At 44.1% G+C, this 21,951-nt stretch overlaps 1 protein-coding gene across 1 annotated transcript in view; it reads left to right on the forward strand.

Moving 5' to 3' along the window:
* The window catches only part of LOC147882325 (serine/threonine-protein kinase BSK1-like), a 173,685-nt gene that overhangs the window by 25,268 nt on the left and 126,466 nt on the right, over positions 1-21,951 (forward strand). Inside the window, exon 4 of the mRNA XM_087400973.1 lies at positions 6,260-6,393. Within this exon, the coding sequence (XP_087257099.1) occupies positions 6,260-6,393 (134 nt within the window). The remainder of the gene's footprint in view (positions 1-6,259; positions 6,394-21,951) is intronic.

Consider the following 21,951-nt stretch of genomic DNA (forward strand, 5'->3'; position numbering starts at 1 on the left):
ATCTTTATACTATGGTCTACACCCACTGTTGGGCGCTGATGATGTCAGTGGGGATGTCATAGTAGCTAGTCCCTGCTATGCATGATGGAGTTTATGGTTTTCAACCTTGTGAGTGACTATCATGAGATTGAAAGTGCACTATGTTGTGTTTTTAGAGGATGAGTTTGGGAATGTTCTTGGATTCATCTAGGTATATCCATTTTCAAACTATTGCCTTGTAAAAACTGATAAAAAAAGTGTGTGTGTAGAGACTATTTGAATTTGGACCAATGCTCGATTGTCTCTAGACAGTAAAGTTACTAAGCTGTCCTAGTGAAAGGAGGCAATTGAAGATAATGATTGCTATGAGTTGGAGAGCCCTTCTTTACATTCTTTGGACTGTGGAGCCACTCATCCTTTTTAAGTCAAATCTAAAAGTGAGTGCCTCAAGAATCTATCTCCAGAGAGTTTGTCTGTAGTCGCTTAAATGCCATGCTTCACTATATACATTTCCTTGTGAAGCCTCCATAAGTTCAACAACGGAAGCAATCTTAAAACCAAGAATAGGCCACACTTAGAATGAAGAGACATTATAGATCTGTATAGATGTTGACAAAACAAGCTGAAATAGAAGCTCCACCTCAATATACAACCAAGTGACCCAATTTGAGCTTAAATCAAGTAGATTGTGCTTTTGTGGTGAAGTTTGGGCCATTGTAGTAGATGAGAAGAAGATTGAAGTCATTTAGACCTCCGACAACTCCATAATTTGAAGGAACTTTGCAAGTTCTTGGAGCTGGTGAGATGGCATAGCCGGTTCCTCTACTATATAGCAGATGTGGTTCATTTGTTGTACTACCTAACCCAGAAGGATTGTTTCTTTGACTGGACTCGTGATTGTACCTTGGCGTTTGAGAATCTCAAAGGAATGGTGTTCATGGCTCCGGTGTTAAGGTGGTTGAATTGGTTAGAGGAATTCCATGTCCACGTGGATGCACAGGATATTGCCATCGGCAGTGCTCTTTCTTTCTTTCTCCCAAAAAGAAACTACTCGATGATGGAATCGCATGCCTTGGGTATGGTGTATAAGTTGTGGCACTGTCTTGTGGGTAATTTCTTCTAGTCTCATGTGGATCATCAAGCCCTCTTGTACTTATCAATAAGCTTGTCTTAAATTGTAAGTTTACTTGGTGGATGTTGTTACTTCAAGGATTTGATTTTTGAATAAAGTATACTCCAGGCCATGAGCATGCTGTGGCTGAAATTTTTTCCCCGCATCCACATCGAAAGAGTATCTAATCAGTTACAGGATGTGGATCTGTTCTAATTTGGATTGGTATGCCCAAGTTCTTGAGTGAAGGTGATTTCCATGAAGAGATGACCAAGGACCAACAACGATGCTTGACTATCTGTAGTAAAGCAGTCTTGGTGATTGGGGTTAGATGCACCAGATAGCGATAAATGAGGTGGTTCATCAATGTGTTCAGAATCATAAGTGGGTCGCGACGTTGCAGGAAGCTCATCAAGGTGTTAGTGGTGGGCATGTTTTGTTAGAAATCGACCAACAGAGGGTACGCACTGCGGAAAAGTGATAGAACAGAGAGTGTGTGTAGGGAGTGGAATCACAAACTTGTTAAACTTATGTGTTTCAAATAGATGTGCAGAGTCATCAATAGACAATGATCCAGCTAGATATAGAAGCTACCAAAAGAATATCTATTTCCGCCCAAAACTATGGACACAATACAAAGAGAGAGAGATCCAAAGTTCCACCAAAGCGTAGTCCTTTGATCTTACCACCACGTGCTTCTACTATCTGTAAGATATCTCTAGACTTGAGCCTGCGTGCTCCACCTCGAGTGTGTGTAGACTCTCTGTCCAGATCTCAACTCCTTGCTGCCCTTGTAGACAGCCTAGGGTCCAGCCGTGTATAGAGCTAATTCTGCAGCACCGTTGCTCTTCCTTTGCCTCCTGGATGTAGGCCCAAAGAAGGGGCTCTGGCTGCTCCTTCTACTCCCTTGTGTGCTGACTTGCTGGATCCAGTTATGAGACCCAAATTCCTCTTTTTATAGGCCCGCAAGGGGATCCGAAATGACCGACTGGTCTGTAGGTACGGTGAGTGTGCAAGCAAGTACAAGAGTCGAGGCTGATAGGCCGTCATGTCAACTAGACTGAAGAAAATGAAAATACAAGGTACATAAGGATAGACCCTTGGACTAAGTGTCCGAGGTGCCACATAGGACTAAATGTCCTATGTGGCATAAAAGGCACTCAAACACTAAAGTGCCTATAACTATGCCTACAAGGCACATACTAGGGCCCATAGGGCATCACTACGACCGGGAGAAGATGGCCTACAAACCCCCCTCCATGGTATGGGCTGAAGTATTTTGGAAACGTCTTAGAATACCTGGTATTTTCTGGTCATGGTGGCACATGTTCATCCAAAAGGATATAGCCACCTATGAATGTACAAGGTATGTCAGATTATGTAACAAAGGGAACCAAGTGTAAAGCCTGTTGGAAGACTTTGAACTTGGGACGAGGAAGTGCCTTTGTAAACATATATGCTATGTTGTCCTCTGTGGGAAGGTAGGACAACTCTATGTCTCCTGCTGACAATCGCTCTCGAACATAATGATAGTGAACTTCAATGTGCTTGGTACGCGCATGAAACACTGGGTTACGCGCAATGGCCAAAGCACTCTGGCTGTCAGTGTAGACCATAGTGGAGGATGTTTGGCGAATACCAAGATGTGTAAGTAACTGTCGAAGCCAGACACACTCTACTATAGCGGTGAAGGCTGCCCTATACTCAGCATCACAGCTAGATGTGGCAATTGTTGGTTGCTTCTTGCTGAGCCAAGAGATACATGAACTGCCAAGCAAAAAACAATTGCCATTATGTGACACTCTAGTGTCAGAACAACCTGCTCAGTCACTATCCGTGTAAGCATGCATGGTAAGTGAACCCTGATCACCATAGAAGAGGGCTAAATCCTGAGTGCCTCTGAGATATCTGAAGACTCTCTTTACTGCTTGCCAATGCTGTGAACCGGGCATGTGCATGAACCTACTGAGCTGAGATACTGCATGTTGTAAGTCAGGTTTGGTGTGGCATAAGTAAATGAGACATCCAACAGCCTGCTGGTAAAGAGTGATATCACATGGTGGGCTCCCAGCATGAGCTGAAAATTTGAAGCCAGGGTGCATTGGAGTAGAGATCGGCTTGCAATCCTCAAACTGAAAACAATCAAGGAGCTGTCCAATATACTTGGACTGTGACATCATGATACCCCCCTCTAACATGAGCAAACTGAATGCCCAAATAATAGTGTAGCTGTCCCATGTCTGACATTTCAAAAGCGTGTTGCAAATCAACCTTGAAAGCTGCAATATGCTGAGTATCGGGGCCCGCCGCGATCAGCATGTCATAAGTAAATGAGACATCCAACAGCCTGCCGGTAAAGAGTGATATCACAAGGTGGGCTCCCATCATGAGCTGAAAATTTGAAGCCAGGGTCCACTAGAGTAGAGATTGGCTTGCAACCCTCAAATTGAAAACGATCAAGGAGCTGTCCAATATACTTGGACTGTGACATCATGATACCCCCCTCAACAAATGGCAAGAAGGTGGTGTCATTTGTCATGCATGTGTATGCATGCCCTTCTCCCACCTTTCATCTCTCTCCCCTCACTCTCCTAGAGATGCTGGACGTTTTCAGTTGTTCTTACGCAATTTTTGACATGTTTCAAGCCTGTTTTCAGCCGTTTTAAGCATGTTCAGCTGTTCCGAGCGTAGTACGCACTTCTAGGAAGTGCTAGGAGTCTTTTTTCAATTTTCTGAAATTTTTCGTATGGACTACACGGACGTCCGTACGGGTGTACGGAATCCGTCCGGGCGTGTGCGGCTACCTCCAGCCGGTGCCCGGGGTTGTCTTTTGCTATGTTGGACCAAGTTTGGGCACCCATTTCTCAACCAATCAAAGGGCGGTTACACACCACCAAAGGGTGCCCCAAAGGTGCCCAACTTTTGGGCAGCCAAAAAAAGTCATGAAAATCGTGGAATGGGTAGGGGATTTACACATTGCCCAAGCAAAAATCTTTATAAAAAGGTAGCATCTAATGTGGAGTGATCCTCTACTTGAATTTGATTGGTTGAGAAATGGGTGCCCAAACTTGGGTAGCCAAGGTTGCCGCCCAAGAAAGCTCTAATGATGGGCAAGAAGTGGCAGCTAAATCAGCTTTTAGAGTCCCCTAAATTTTTTCAGTGTGTAAAGGGGGGGTGCCCTCCACCCCAATGGAGCATTCTGATTGGCTCCTCCCCCCATTAAAAATGGACAGGCACTCTTTGGTGTGTAAGGGGGCAAACACCAAGGACAACGCTGGTTGTCCTTGGGTCCAACTTTTAGACCCCTCTTGAGCCTTTGCCTTGCCCCTAGGACCTAGTGGTGCACCTAGACTTTGCCCCTAGGAACTTCTAGAAAGTGTTCCTCTAGCCAATCTCTCACGGCCAAACCATTACAACAATTAACCATGCTTAACCCTGGGTTAAGCGTAGGTTGAGTTACGAAGATACTTTACATCACTTTTTACGTTCCCGTAACAGTCACCGCCCTACACCACAAATTTTCTCCTTCAAACTCCCATCACCCCTTAAGACCTATCTACCTTTCCAATGCAAAAGAGAACCAATAACTTTTTAGGCACAAACCAAACCTGAAATAGGATCAAACCCCATAACCTTGAAAGGGAAAAAAGAAATTGGCCTGTCATACCAACTCAAATGGCTGTAGGAGCGAATCCAAAATATCTTGCCTCTATGAATGAACTATTTGATGATCTCTACCCAAGAAGCATGACACTAACAAATTTTGCGGTGCCTTGCTCAACAAATTTGGGGAGGCTTGGACTTTCTAATATTACACGCTGGGGTCTGGGCATTGGGAGTCAGGGAGGAACCAGTGAGCAATTCAGAGGGGTGCAATCTGTGCAATTGGTGCTGAAGGTCTCATAGATCCATGAGTCGTGAGTTGACTGATGCAAAGTAGTGCGAGCTATCAGTTGGAAAAAGAATTGGAACGGACAATTATCAAGCTCTTGTTGATCACATGACAGTTGTATGCAAGAGAGAATGCACTGTTGCAGAAGCATTGATTTGAGTGATTACGGCGTATCTTTTGTGAGAGGGGAGTTTATGAGAATGTTAATGCTGAGAGCTTGTATGCTCTGGAAATACCTCGGGGAGGATCTATCACTGTTCAAAAGGCATTTAATCTGCAAAATAAGGACCAGCTCCCATGACCTAGAGGTGCAAAGGGGCAGATGGACAATACCGAAGATCCCATGGGATGCAAGAATCTGCAAAATCTGTGAAACAGAAAATGAACAGCACATGCTCCTACAGTGTCGAGCCTATGCACACATCAAGATAGCAGCAGCACTGACAATGTAAAAACCCTCTTGGAACAACCAGCTAAACAGCCAGGGGGCTATCCAAAGGAAGTTTTGGGACACTGCAACCAAGTCCTTGGGCTGGCACACCAGTTAGCTAGGCAAATACTCACAACATAACAAGCTTTGTAAAGATTTCTTTTGCTCTTTTTCAGATGAAAAAGAACTACTATAGTTAATAGTGGTTACCGGTCCCAAACTCCTGAAGGGCCTCAAAGGGGCCTTAATACAATGGTATCATATCATATGTAAAGGCCTGGAGGGAGCAATGATTGGAGAGCTTTGTGCTCTAGATAATAACAAGTTTGGATTATGGAAATGGTTATCTTCTTAGTACTTCAAATTTTCATGCAAAATCTTGAGGTCCGCTGTTTGCAAGAGGATGATTTCGATGTTTCCTATGTTCCTGCAATCATTCTTCAGCATTAGAACTAGAATGTGTGGAGGGTGCTTTATGCCTAACACTCTCTACTATAATAGGAGCTGGGTTGTCTTTGACAAGGTGAGCTGGAGAAGGAAAAGCCATGTCCCGTAGATGGTGACCTCTTGGATGTGGTCCCCTTTTAGTGCTAGAGTCGCTTGGATCCGGTCCATGCCAACATGTGGGTCTGAATGAGCTAGTAGGAGGAGCGGTGAGCTGCTCTAGGAAGTTGGGATCCACTTGGTTGTCACTTTAGGAGTTTGATGTAATTTTTTTCTTGGGAATGGTATCCTTGTAAGGATGAGGCTTTCTTTTGATGTTCGGTTTCACAGGCAATGCTTCATATTTGTGTATTTTGAGGATTGAGTGTTCAATCAATAATCATTGTAGCTTTACAATCTGTAGGGGACCAGCGGCCAATGGAATGGGCGATGAGGCTAAGGGTGGCCTTGCACATTGCTCAAGCACTAGAGCATTGCAGCAATAGTGGACGCCCCTTGTATCATGATTTAAATGCGTACCGTGTTCTGTTTGATCAGGTATAACGTTACCTTTGTCATTGCTGCCAACCCTACTGTCTCATGTGTACTGCTCTGACTCAAACTCTAATTCAGAAGTTTCTTAATGGCTCTCGATTTCTGCTTTTTAGATTTCTCATATTTGAAAAATCCATCTTGATTATCACATGCTCTAAATTTTGTTGTCTTGCTGGTTTAAGACTTTTCCACGCATGTCAAAGCCATCCTTCTTTTGCTGCTATACATAGGAACTAGGAGAAATGGTATGTCGTATAGAAAATCAGTAACAAATTTATAAGTTCTTTTAAGTCATGCTTTTTTGATATTTTGGAATGTTTGGGCTTAAGTAAATTGCCTGCAGAATTTGAAAGGCTAAGTAAGAACTTGCTTCAATTTGGCAGAGTTTAATGGTAGAGCTTTGTATTACAATAAGTATATTCAAACGTTATATATATATACACACACACACACACACACACACACACACACACATATACATACACCCACACATGTATATGTATATGTATATGTATATACATATACATATGCATATACATATACATATATATACATATATACATATACATATGCATATAATACATTACATTTCTTCACGAGAGGGGTTCACACACACACACACACACACACACACACACTTTTTTTTTTTTTTTGGTGGGAAGAAATCTTTTATTACTGTAGAATAATTACATTCATAGTTACTTCAAAAACGAAGTAGCTACTACTCAACTAAAGATCTCAGTATAAGCTGTATACACATCCTATCTCAGTATAAGCTGTATACACATCCTGATCAATCAAACGAGTCTGAAAACAATCGTAGAATGATTGTTGCAGAGAGCGTTTGAAAAAAAGAAAGGATGAAAATAGTGGATCACCAAAGACTCTATGATTTCTGTCCATCCATAAAGTCCATAGGGTCCAATAGCGCACCCATACAAAAAATAAATAAAAACCGTGTCTCTGTGGATGAAAGCCAAACAACCAGAAAAATCTGCCAAAAGTAACAGTAGGAAATCGCTGTCAAAGCCTCTGTCTGATGAGAGCAATGAGATCAGAAGTATTTGGATAGGACCAAAAGATGTGAAGCACTGATTTAGTAGAGTGCTGGCATCTGTGACAAACAGCTGAAGCAATATGTCTGTGTGCGAGTAACTGTCCGGATGGAAAAATGCCAAGGAGAACTCGCCATAGGAAAAGCTGTTGTCGAAGAGGGACTTTGTAATGCCAAAGGAGACGCAGCCTTTGTCTCCACCACTTCATTGGACGATCCATATGCCAAACAATATTTGCTCTGTGGGAAGTCCAAGGTGGAGGTAATAACACTTTATACAGTGATGACACTGTGATATGTGAGAGCTTCAAAGGACGGGCGTATAAGGAAGGAGAGCGTAAAATCCAATCCTCAAGCCGATTCTGAAGTTCCAAATGAGGTACCGGCAAGTACGGTTGGAGCATTGCTGAAATTCTATGCCATAAAGGACGATAATGAGCTCCCAAGCCATATTTGCGAGCAGCCATAGAAAAAGATAAAATTGTGCCATCATCCTGAAGTACATCCGCCACAGATGAAATGCCTTTGAAGGAGAGAAAATAAGAACGTTGGGGTTCTTGTATGGCCAAAGGAGGGTGGAATACTTTAGACCAAAAAATATTCTCTATCCTCAAAGAGTTACCGGAGAGAGAGTCCCTGCCATGCCATTCCAAGTGGGATAGAATGTGTTTCGAATCAAGAAGCAGACGAGAGACAAAAGGGCATCCTCTGATCTTGCCTTGGATAGAGACAAATAAAAAATCCCACTGAGTAGGCTGCCAATTCCCAAAGGCAGATGTATGAAGATGTAATAGGAGAGAGCGGATCATGAAAGCTCAAGGCTGATCTCCTTGCATAAACTGTATCATCATTTTCCCTCTGTGAGCAAGTAAATGCATTTGAATATTGAGAATGTTCAGACCCCCGTGCATCTTTGGAGAACAGAGACGATGCATACAGAGTAATCTGAGACTTTTCTTGCCATGTTTTGAACGCCAGAAAATTTCCATGATAGCTGACATAAATGAAACCAGATCTGCCTTAGTGAACATAGTGAGAGGCATATAAAATTGTATGTATGCTATCAAAATGGATTGTGTAATTCGCAAACATACATGTAATGGACAAGTTGCAAGCTTCCAATATTCAAGTTTTGCCCTTAACTTTACTAGCACCCATTTGTTGTGAACGGGTGAGTCCCCAGCCTAGAGGATAACCAAGATGTCGAATGAATTGAGAAGCGGGGACAATTTCCCCAGGCCACAGAAGGTTGTGCCATTCCTGTGCATGTAACGGCAGCAATTTTGATTTCTGAAAATTTACTCGAAGGCCAGCAGCCAATCCATATGTAGAAAGAGCATGCATAATCATGGACAGATCAGCCCGAGTATTTTTTGGAGTAAAGAATGAATCATCAGCATATGCTTGAGCAATCATGCTACGACTGCCAAGAATCTCCAAACCGTGCAACTGGTCAGTGTCCAAGTATCACGACTTTCTCTTCCAAGCCACGTTTTCTGATCACGGGAGTAGCACCATCTTAACCACCCAGCCAAACTGCCAAAGCTCAAAAGCAAGAGAGAGAGAGCTATTTTTGAAATTACGTAATTACCCAATTCTCCATTCTCTCACAAGCTTTGACACCCCAATTCCCTAGATAGATCTAGATGCCATATGTCATCCATATAGGGCCTTACTAATGCAACAGTTCACCCCTCTCTTGGGATGCATTTAATTCCTTGCCCCTAGGCACATTCTTTGCACTAGGCCCCTGGTCTCAGATCTATCTAGTCCGGTGCTATCAGCCCTCACCTGGGACCTTGACATTAATCCCTCCCGATCATTTACATAAAGCGCAAACACATATATTACAAAGATAGATCCTATAAGGGAAATGTCGACTGATTCTTCCGAGGTCATGCTACCTCGGCTAGAGCGTAACATTCCTTCCCTCTTCAGACATCAGCGTCCTCGATGATAAAGTCTGGGAACACTCTCCGCAACTGATATACGGACTCCCAAGTAGCTTCGGATAGAGGCTGACCATGCCATGCAACCAACACCGTGGGTATCTTCCGATTTCGTATTTGCATTGTTCCTCGGTCCAGGATTCTTGTTGGTTTGCGCCTTGCAATATCCTCTATCTCCTGAAACAAAACCACACCTTCGATTAGTGAGTCACCAGTATGTAAAAATTTCTTTAAGCGTGAAACATGAAAAACCGGGTGCACCTTACACCCCTGTGGCAATTCTAATTTATAGGCTACACTGCCTATTCTTTTCAGAATTAACCACGGCCCACAGTATCGAGGTGATAACTTAGCACACTCTCCTGAAGTCAACGACTTCGAGTGCGAAGGAATTCTGAGAAAAACTTTTTCTCCTTCTTCAAATACTCTTATAGACCGATTTTCATCCGCATACACCTTGGCTCTATCCATAGCCTGGCGGATATTAGCTCTCGCAAGTGCTAGCATCTCCCGCATCTGAACTACAAAGTTCGCGGCACTAGGCACTTTCTGAGGTACTCCAACTATAGTTGGATTGGCTGGCCTATAACCATAGTTCAGCTCAAACGGACTGAACCCAGTAGATGAATGTTTCCTGTCATTGTAGGCAAACTCCAACAATGGCAACCACTTGTCCCATGTATGTTGCCTCAATGACACATATGCTCTCAGCATATCCTCTAAAGTCTGGTTGACTCTCTCCGTCTGACCATCCGTCTCAGGATGATCCCCACTACTCATTCCCAACTCAGCCCTTAGTGTCTCAAATACCGCTGTCCAAAAGTGACCGGTAAACCTGACATCTCTGTCTGACACTATGGATCTAGGCAATCCATGCAGAGGAAATATATGTCTAATAAATAAATCCGCTACTTGCGGGGCACTAATGGACTCTCTAGTCGGAATGAAGTGAGCCATCTTGGTTAGACGATCAACCACCACAAAGATAGATCCTATAAGGGAAATGTCGACTGATTCTTCCGAGGTCATGCTACCTCGGCTAGAGCGTAGAATGAAGTGAGCCATCTTGGTTAGACGATCAACCACCACAAGGATAGAATTATACCCTCCTTGTGTTGCAGGTAGTCCTACAATAAAATCCATGGAAATGCTCTCCCACTTACTTAGTGGTATTTCCAAGGGTTGTAAAAGTCCGGGTGGCTTCACCCGCTCGGCCTTACTTACCTGACACGAGAAACACCGTGTCACATATTCATGAATATGCTTTTTCATCTTTGGCCAAAAGAAATCTCGCTTCACGAGATCATATGTCTTCTCGACACCTGGATGTCCCGCACACGGGCTATCATGGCATTGTCGAATGACTCTCTGCCTGAGATCATTCTGACCAGGTACTACAACCTTGCCATTTCTAACTAGCATACCATCCCTTATGGCATATCTTGCATAAGTTTGGCCTTTTCTGGATGCCAGGTCATCCTTTTCATTTTCCCCGGGTTTTAACACATGAGACTTAGGCCATAAGCTCTGGACAAACTCGTCCACCTTCTGAGTTTCTCTGATCTCGGTCATTAGAGCACTCTCTAATACCGTGAAACTCAAGTTGTGCATAATGCGAGACAACGCATCAGCTACCTTATTGTCTTTTCCTCTTCGGTACCGAATCGTTAGATTAAACTCCTGCATGAGCTCTGCCTACCTAGCTTGGCGGCCCCTCAAGTCAGGCTGTTTACAAAAATGTTTCAGAGTATCATGGTCCACATCCACATAAAACTCTGAACCATAGAGATAATGCCTCCATGTTTTCAAAGCATGGATAACAGCATACAACTCCAATTCATGAGTTGGCCAATTCCTTTGAGAGGGAGAAAGCTTCTTGCTTTCGAAGGCTACTGGCCTTCCCTCTTGAAGGAGGACTGCTCCTACCGCAATGCCACTTGCATCGGTTTCTAGGAACAACGGTTTCTGGGGATCAACTATTTTTAACACCGGTCCTGAGACCACAGCTTGTTTTATGGTGTTAAAACTTTCTTGTTGATTCTGTCCCCAAATAAAAGGTACTTTACCTGAGGTTAGATCAGTCAATGGCGATACTATTCCGGAATATCCTTTGATATGCCTTCTATAAAACTGGACAAATCCCAAGAATGATCGCAACGCGGTCAGACTCTGAGGGATTGGCCAAGTTAGTATCGCAGCCACTTTCTTCGGATCCATTTCTACCCCTTGTGGAGTAATTATGAACCCTAGATACTCAAGCCTAACCATACACAGTATAGTTTTCTTTTTATTCACATATAGACTGGCTTTCCTCAAAGTACTGAACACTATCCTTAAGTGTTCACGATGCTCAGTAATGCTTTTACTGAATATCAAGATATCGTCAATAAAATGTACTACGAACTTTCCGATATACGGTCGTAGTAAATCGTTCATAAGCATGACGAAAGTCGCTGGAGCATTGGTAAGTCCGAAGGGCATTACCAAAAACTCATAATGACCAAACCTGCTTCTAAAAGCGGTTTTATGCACATCCTCGGCTCTAATCCGGATCTGATGATAGCCGCACTTAAGATCTATCTTGCTGAAAATCACGGCTCCATGTAATGCATCTAGCAAATCATCAATCCGAGCCATCGGATACCTGTGCTTAACAGTGATATTATTTAATGCTCTGTAATCTATACAGAGGCGAAACGTATCATCCTTTTTCCTCTTTAATATCACTGGTGAAGCAAAAGATGAGAAACTTGGTTGAATCTGTCCCAACTTGAGGTATTCTTCCAGTTGCCTACGCTTCTTCAGTAAAACTCATTCTATAGGGAGGTCTATTTACAGGTTCTGCCCCCGGGATCAGTTCAATCTTATGCTGAACTTTCCGCTCTGGAGGTAAACCATAAGGTAGTTCATCCCTAAAACATTCAGAGAACTCCTCTGTTATAAGATTAGCCGGCTTGGCCATCTCATCACTTTGCATAACATCAGTGCTAGCCGAAGACTCATCCACCGACTCTACCGATGCTGTGCAAAGGTATAAAAACTCTACTTGAGCCTTTCTGATTTCCATCACGGAAACCAACGGTCCCTGAGGTATATCTTTTTCACCTCGCAAGACATAAAGCACATCATTCATCTTGAATTAATATACGTGCTTTTTCGAATCAATGGCTGGATTCTTCCTAGAATGCCACGCCATTCCCAGGGCTATATCCGCATGAGCAAGCTTGGTTATTTCAAAATCAAGCTTCTCAGCATAGTCCTGAATCCGAAGCTCTAACTGGGTAACCCTTTGGTCCCATACTTCAGTTGAACTTCCATCGGCCATCCTGACTATATACGCATAGTCAGATGGACTTGTCTTTAATTTCAGCCTCTTCACGAGCTTGGAGTTAATCACATTGTGAGTTGACGCTGAGTCAAACAACACAATGACATCATGACTGGCCACTTGCCCTTTCATTTTGATTAACTCCGTATCATTGAAGGCTGTATACCCCGTTGCTGCGGGCTTAGATAGGATGTTATCAGGTGCACTCGTCACTAACTTAGTAACAGACACACAGAACAAACAAGGTACTAACCTCTGAGAAGATCCCGCTAGCTGAATCTGCATCTCTTCCGCTCTGGGACTTCCCTGCATCTCCACGTCGCACTCTGAGATCACCATCTCAGCCATCCGACGATCTTTATTACGTGGACAATCTCTCCACTGATGAGGTTGAAGGCAACCAAAGCATAAGCCTTCTCTCCTCGCTTTTTCCCTTTGTTCCGGGTTCAAGGGAGACTTAGACCAAGCCCGGGCTGCCATTGGAGTTACTTTTCTCTTCACTCCAATGGTGGTACTTGGTTTAGGAGTTTCAGCCGGTCTCGCCTGCTTGGCTTGACCACTCGGCTGCGAACCACTCCCTTTACTAGTCCACTTCTTCTTAAACCCAGATTTCTTTGGATACCCATACTGGGTTCCGACCTGTGCAAACCCACTTGGCTTGCTGCCCTTGGCATCCTCATAGTTCAAGGCTATAGCTATTGCATCATCTAGCGTGTTCGCGTACTTAGCCCGAACTTCCATTTTTATTCGGTCATTCAATCCAAATATGAAATCTTTCACTTGGATTGATTGAGGCAGGGGTTCATCAACCTTCATTACACTCTCTCGAAACTTATCAGTGTATTCTGCCACTGATAAATTTCTCTGACGCAGGTTCCTATATTGATCCCAAGCTCGGGATGCCTCGTCAGGAGGTAAGAAGTGTTTCCTGAACTCTCTTTTAAACCCCTCCCAGGTAGTGGATGCTATGCCATCCTTTTGTTGCTTAATCCACCACCGATCCGCTGCCTCACTAAACATGTGGGTGGCCTCGCGGATCTTTTTGATGTCATTTCTGATCTCACAAATGGCGAACGCCTCGTCCCATTTGTGTAACCATGTCTCAATGACATCGGAGCTACGGTCGTTCATCCGACCAGAATACTTTTCCGGTCTGTAATTGGCAATAATTGGCACTTTTGCCTTCCTAGGCTCGACCGTATGGACACTAGACTCCGGTTCCATTGGAGCCTTTCCCTTCTCCTCTCGAGAAGGTCTGGCAGACATACTCTGGAGTGTTCTCCTAAGTTCGGACTGTCCTGCATTAGCTTGTAATTGCTGTGCTAACAACTGTTGTAAGGCATCCTCCAACAATGCAATTCTGCCAGATAAGGTATGAGTTACTGGGCGCGATCCCTGCTGGGTCGGCCGGACTCCTGATTCACCAGGGTCCCTCCTGGAAGCCCCTTCTTCTGCTTCCATTTAGTTCAGTAGGCGTTTTGTTTTGGGGTTTCTTTTTTTTTTTTTTTTTAAAAAAAACACCCCTAGAACACTGTAATCAAAAGCTGACACAATTCAGGGTACTGACACTCTGAACACAATTCCCTATACTAGGGAACTCCTGCAACCTGACATGCACACTAATTACGTATCTGACACAGGCATATGCATTTAATCCCGCCTTTCCCTATACTAGGGAAGCTACTGCATTTTACTCTGACTGAAGCCCACCGGCATATTCTCAAGCATAGTCTGTCCTTACTACAGCATTAAATTCTATGCTTACTTGTCGCTTTTCACGCAAACGGAGTATCAGCAACCAACCAGGGAAAAAAACACAGAATCGACAGAAATGACAAAGAACCTTCCTGGTCTATGAATTTTGATCCAAACCCAAAAGGGAAAATAGGTAGGAAGCTCCCTGGAATTCGAGTTCTGCAACCAGCTAAATTCAATCCTTGTTCTCCAGCCTGCGCGTCGCCCTATCAGCGTTGACCGAAGACCAAATATACCACGCTTCCGCTGCGCTCCGTCAGGTCCGCTCAACTGTGCCAATCGTGGGAGGGCTGCACTAGACTCCTCGTCGGATCAACGGCGTATCCCATCCAGGTCTTCCGTTAGATTCCCAAAAGGCATCGCGACACGGTCCATGCTCTACGCCAGGCGATCGCTCGAGTGCCTAGGCACCTTTCTTTTTCAGACGCGTACGTAAAAGAATGGCGAACTGCTATGCTTCGTCGCACGTCAGCACTTTTCGTTCGCTTCCTCTCCTACCCCGCTCCGTGCAGCTTACGCAATCGTAATACCCATTTGACGCGATCGTCAGACGGACCCTTTTCACCCCTCTCTTGGATCGCTCCAACAGCCCGTTCGTCGATTCACCCTTCCTTCCAACCTTCAGCTCTGATACCAAATATCACGACTTTCTCTTCCAAGCCACGTTTTCTGATCACGGGAGTAGCACCATCTTAACCACCCAGCCAAACTGCCAAAGCTCAAAAGCAAGAGAGAGAGAGCTATTTTTTGAAATTACGTAATTACCCAATTCTCCATTCTCTCACAAGCTTTGACACCCCAATTCCCTAGATAGATCTAGATGCCATATGTCATCCATATAGGGCCTTACTAATGCAACAGTTCACCCCTCTCTTGGGATGCATTTAATTCCTTGCCCCTAGGCACATTCTTTGCACTAGGCCCCTGGTCTCAGATCTATCTAGTCCGGTGCTATCAGCCCTCACCTGGGACCTTGACATTAATCCCTCCCGATCATTTACATAAAGCGCAAACACATATATTACAAAGATAGATCCTATAAGGGAAATGTCGACTGATTCTTCCGAGGTCATGCTACCTCGGCTAGAGCGTAACACCAAGAGGTGATCCAGATATTGAAGCAGTGGATGAGTGGCTATGGCAAAAAGTAAAGCACTCAGGGGACATCCTTGCCTGACAGAACAAGCAAGAGTCCAGGATGGAGAAATATCTCCTGAAAGTATGCAGGCAGCTTCACTATCTTGATATAGCCAAGCGATGAGTTGCTGCATTTTTGTGCCAAAACCCAATGCCTGCATAGTCGATGAAATAAAATCCCACTGAAGAGTATCAAAGGCTTTGGTAATATCAACATGCAATAACAAAACATCCTGCTGTGTGTATTTGGCATATTCAATTCCAATGTAGGCATTAGCAATGTTATCTGTGATATGCCTATGCGGGACAAAGCCATATTGAGCAGGATGCAACCCATCATGTAAAAACCCGTTTAGCCGATCAACAATCATTTTGGTAGTGACTTTGTAAATTACGGGCGTAAGAGTGATAGGTCTCCAATCTGCCAAAGACTCACAAATTTGTTTTTTGGGAAGGAGTTTAACAAGACCTCTCTTCCATGTGTCCGGCATTTTCTGATTTTGCCACGCAGCATTCACCATATATAGCAATGAATGCTTCAAAATAGGCCAATATTCTAGAAAAAACTCGACTGTTAAACCATCCCATCCTGGGGATTTCCATCTGCGACATGATTTGATCGCATCTGACAGTTCCCTCTCGGTAAAGGGTTCCTCCAATTCCAAAGCTTGAGTAGGGGAAATGATAGGAGAAACATGTTGCAACAGTGAATTTCGTGCAAGCAAAATCTGTTGCGAGGGAGGAGCTGCAGAGCCAAATTGTTGAGAGAAATGATGCACACAAACAGAAGCAAGCTGTGACCGTGAAGTAGTCCATGATCCATCGGGCATAAGCACTCTGCAAATTCCTGTTTTGATTCTCCTCTGATGTAAACTTTTAAAAAATTCTTTGGAAGAGCAACCTTTATCTGTAAAGGCTCTTTCTCTTGCTCTAGTCTCCCATTTTGCCAGTTTCCTGTGATCATTAGTTTAAGACAATGTCTGGCCTGGCATAGTGTTGTTTGCTCATGCATGGACAACGAACGATGATGACTGAGTTCAGTGAGGTCTTGACAAGTGGATTTGGCCTGAGCAATGGTTTCCCTCAAAGTCTTCATGTAAGACTTGCCATAAGCTCTAATCACAACTTGCATTTTAGAAGAATCCTTGGCACCATCAACATGAAGATGGCTGCTAGAGGAAAGACAATGAGCTGCTTCAGTAACCATTGCCTTGAAATCAGCATGTTGTAAATAACTATTGTTTATGATTAGATGTCTCCTTTGTGGCAATCTATCATCTGGCATATTATGAAAAGATAAACGCAACCATAGTGGTGCATGGTCTGAATGCACAAAGGCATAGTCAATCCACATTTTGCATGTGAAATCCCCATTTTGTTGGGGAGCGACACTATACCATTGATCCAGACGTGCCTGATAAGCGGAAAGAGCATTATGTTGAAAAGTGTAGCCGGTGACAAAGGCTGCAATTCCTTCCAAAGGTTAACCAGATCCAGATGCAAAAGTAGTTGAGACCATGCATGTCTTTCAGGAGATAACATATGGTCATGTCTGGAGGTGTTGTCTCCCTGTTGTGGAGCATTATTGAAATCCCCACATATGTAGGCATGATATCTCCACGGATATTGTTGCATGGCATCCCAAATTGCAGTTCTCTAGAGGACTGAGGTGCATAAACTGAAGCAAATTCAAACACCTCTCCTCTAATAATGCATTGGAGAACAAGCCATCTGCCTTTGTTGTCATTTAAAACAATGACTGGTTGAAGCTCATGTTTGATCAGAAGGACAACCCCTGAGAAAGAGTGCTCCCCAGCATAGAAATTATCATATCCACAGTAGTGTCCTGTCTTGCCTGCATAAATATGTTGGTTGTGTTCTTGTAATGCCACTATGTGAGGCTGAAATCTGTTGATGTACAGCCACACAGATTTCCATTTCCTACTGTCACACATGCCCTGGACATTGAGTGTAAAACATTTGATGTGAGCAGTCATATATACAGGTATTTATAGTAATGTAACAACTATGTACAGCAGCAAAATTTATGAGGTCAGCCTTGCATTTCTATCTCAGGGTCGAGGCCTCGCCCCTGAGAAGAAGTAGCCGCCTGAGAAGTAGACAGCAAAGCAGCAACCTCTTCTTCAGGGAAGAGTGTTCTGCTGGCTGTTACTGCAGCCCATGTAATCCCAATTCCTGTATTTATCTCTGGGGTATTTCCGCTAGAAGATGCACCATTCCAAGTGCGGGGGGGTGGAATTCTTCGAGCAGAAATAACTTTTCTTGGACTTTGCTAGCCATCAGTTGAAGGTTGCTGTCCTTTGGTCGAGGATTGAATAGCAGGAGATGAATGTGAAGTGAGATTCCCATTGGGAGCCACTGGAGCTTTGCCTTTATCCTGACTCCCAGAAGGCTGTCTACTGCTTTTATTTTTGTTGGCAACTGGAGTAGGAGCATCTTTAGTAGGGATGTGAACTGGCAAAGTGGCACGAGGCATTTTATGTTGATTCATTGGACACTGTGAAGCCATGTGTCCAAACTTTTTGCACTCAAAACAGGCCCCTGTAAATAAACCCCATTCGAGTTTATAAAAAGCACTTCCCATGTTCACATTATTCACCGTGACTGAATAAGAGTCCGGTGTGGGATTATCAGTATCCCAGAGAATGTCAAATCTGTTTGAGTTGCCATTTGGCCGTGGTGGGCAGACCACTTTACCTAAAGATGCTGCAATTTTAGGCAAAAGTGAGGCCATACATTGTGGGAAATCAACAACTTCAACCCAAACTGGGCATCTGTGTCGGATTAAAGCCTGAAAGTCCCTTGTGGGAGACCATGGCAAGACATGCACCATTTGCTGCCCAAAAAAGAGAGGTGAATGTTCCAAAAGCATTTGTCTGTGGATCTCATCCACCATGATAAAAGCCCCTGGCTGCATAGTGTACTTTACGAACAAAAGAGCCAGCCAATGTGCGTGTCAGGCAGTTGCCTATCTCTGCAGCAGGTGGCATCCGGCCTGGAAAAAATAATATGACTGCATTCTTGGCATATTCTCTGACTGGATCCACAATTTCATCGACCTCAACCATGAGGCCAACTGAAGGAACCGAGTCTTTCCACTCTTTTCTCGTATCTGCAAATCCTTCATGCATTACATCATATACTAGTTGAGCCTCAAGAGTATCATGCATCGGGTCATGCTGACCCTCAACCTTCTTTTGCTTCTTGCAGGGAGCCGAGCGCTCCTTTTGAAACGTTTTTTCATATGAATACTCTGCCATGACTTTGTAAGAAAGGGAGCTTGGGAATGAAGTACCTGTAAAAGGGTAGTGAAAGCCAAAAAAACTAGTCCCAAAGAAATATCCACAGGAAGCCCACAAGAGAGGAGAAGAAGTGTATAGCTGGTAAGGAGAGAGCAGAGGGATAGGTAAGATTTTGGCGGAAGACACAGGACTGCTAGGGAAGACACCGGAGCAAAAAAACCCCAAAACTTGTACGGCAAGAGGTACTAAACTGTACGGACGACGATGAGCTGTGCTGAAGTATATACGGGCTGCACGGGGGGGAGTCTGACTGTACGGGAAGACTGAGTTGGTACGGAATCGTACAGACGTACGGACGCTGTACGGCGATCGTATAGATGTACGAACGAAAGCTGCGCAGGGTTCCTGGCGAGGACGAAATGCAGAACGGCGTACACCTCACTGAAATCACGCAAACATACCGCGAACAGTGCACACACACCGAGGGGACTGTACAATAGGTACGGAAGAGCAGCAGCAGATGCGAGCCTGTGGGAAAACACGCACACACACACACACACACACACACACACACACATATATATGTGTGTGTGTGTGTGTGAACACCTCTCGTGAAGAAATGTGTATATATATGTGTGTGTGTGTGTGTGTGTGTGTGTGTGTGTGTGTGTGTATGTATGTATACAATTTGGGAAGAACATAATTTGGCATATTTGGGCTGTCAGTTTCAAAAGTCATATGAATCCTTTAGAGCCTCATTGCGGCAATCTTTATATGATGCCTGCCATGAGGGTGATATACATGCATCTTGCATTGAGCTTTTCTTTTTATGCTTCTGATCTGTGGAATACTCTCCATCTTGGAGACTTTCCCTCTTGTAAAGTTTTGATATTATAAATATATAGCACTGGATTTACTAAAAAAAAAAGTATGGATGTATACATTTCTTCACGAGAGGTGTTCACACACACACTGTTTTTTTTTGGGTGAAATCTTATATTTCTGTGTGGGAAACCCCCAAAAAAGAGGTAAAAACCCACCAATAAGTACAAAGGAAAAATTTACAAGTAAAGCCTCAAAGCAAAAGTCATGAGGCAGCCAAGTAAAAAGTTACATATCAAGCTGGAGGAGGATCAAACACAACATCCTCCAGCTTCAAATTGTTGCTTTGTAAAAACTGATGCAGTGTAGAAACCACACCATCAATAAAAACAAGCTGTTTTTTGCCCTTGCGATTCTTCTTAATATAGGCGGGCACCCGAAATTTTTGAATCAGAGGGTCAAAAACCTGTTGTAACATGGGATGAAAAGAATCCAGTGAAAATGGCACATGTGCATCCCGAACAGAAGAAGACTCTGGCACAGGCATCAAAGGCAAAGGAGCTAGATCAACATCTGTATCCTTTGACGAAAGAGCTGCACTCAGCATTTCAGCTTCACTTCGAGGATCAACTTGAGAAGGAGCATGTGCAACATCCTGTATGATCCCCTCTGCAAGGGGCACATAGATATCCTGAGGAGAAGGAGGCTGATGATGCTCAACAGGAGTCGCGGATCTTGAACTTCTTCAGCAAGAGAAAGATTGGCTTGTGATTTTTCTACCTTCCTCCAGTAATGCTTCGGAGTAGTAAAAGAAGGCTTATCCAGTAAAGCCTTAGCAGAAACCGGAGGAGAAGGAGGAGTAACCTTCATAGCTGAAGAAGGAGCAAGAGGAGTGGTCATGGAAGTAGAAGGGCAAGCACGTGCAAAGTGACCAACCTGACGACACTGATAACAAGCTGTAGGAAAAGAAGCAAAATGCAGCCTGATGCGCATTGGATGAGCAAATCCCAGATCAAGATCTAGAGTAGAGGGCATAGGCTGCATCATATCGCATAAAATACAGAGCCTAACATCATGGGTAGCCTGCAAAAAATCCTATCTCGGAACATGGAGAGGCTTGGCCAAAAAAGCTTCAAGAGTAGGAAGATGCTGAAGAAGAGGCACATGCAGTGCTTTGAGGGTAATCCAAACCAGACAATGGGTTAGAAGAGAGGCAGACGGATCAAATAAGGGATCCTAGGGCATTACATGAGCAAAAAAACCAGCTCTAGGAACACTAGCACGATTGACAAGGCGCTCTACCACCTCAGTCGAAGAGTAGTGGGCATAATAAAATCCTTTGCCTAGAAAGACAAAGGAAGAAATACAATCCAGACCGACTGCAACGTCAGCCCAATGACGGAGATGAGCTGAAGATAAAACCCTGTCCATAAAATAGAGGCAGACTCCAAATTGTTGAGCTTGTCGAAGACCGGAGACCAAAAGGGCAGAATCCAAGGAATAAACAAGCGGGGAACCCGATGAAGGAACTTCTGTGACAAAGGCAGAGCACAATTGGCGAAGAAGATTCAGCTAGAGGGAAGAAGGGCCATCGGAAACATCCATTTTTGCCGATTTAATCGAAGGCGAGGCAAACAAACCACCATGCTTCCGCCGAAGAAAAACACGAGTAGGAGCAGAGGCAGAACAAGGCGTTGAGGCAGAGAAAACAAAAGAAGCAGGGGTCGGAGCAGCAGGAAAGGAGGAGGAAGATGAGACTGGAGCAAAAGCCACCGAGGGTTGCAAGACAGATACGGAAGGAGACGGTGCAGATGATTGTATAGGCTGTACGGATGGTCGTACCGCAGGCACGAAAGGAAAAAGTGACAGAGTAGCTGCAAAGAAGGCTGTACGGGGATGTGCAGGGAGCACGGGAGCTGTACGGGAAATTGTACGGGGGGCTGCAGGGTGCAAGGAACCTGTACGGAAGGCTGTACAACTGATGGTAGTAGGGACGTCGAGGGTGACTGCACGTACGGAAACGGGGAGGAAGACGAGGGTGGCAGTGCAGAGGAGGAGGTCTCCATCGCACACTCAGTGATACACACCTACATAAAATAATTACATTCATAGCAGAGTAACTACTACTCAACTGAAAATCTCAATATAAGCTATATATACATCATGATCAATCAAATGAGTCTGAAAGCAATCATAAAACGATTGTCGCAGAGATTGTTTGAAAAAAACAAAAGATGGAAAAGTAGGATCACC

The sequence above is a fragment of the Dipteris shenzhenensis genome, chromosome 29 (genome assembly GCF_047967505.1).
Source record: "Dipteris shenzhenensis isolate YYH24624 ecotype China chromosome 29, Dip_SZ_1.0, whole genome shotgun sequence".
Classification (NCBI taxonomy): Eukaryota; Viridiplantae; Streptophyta; class Polypodiopsida; order Gleicheniales; family Dipteridaceae; genus Dipteris; species Dipteris shenzhenensis.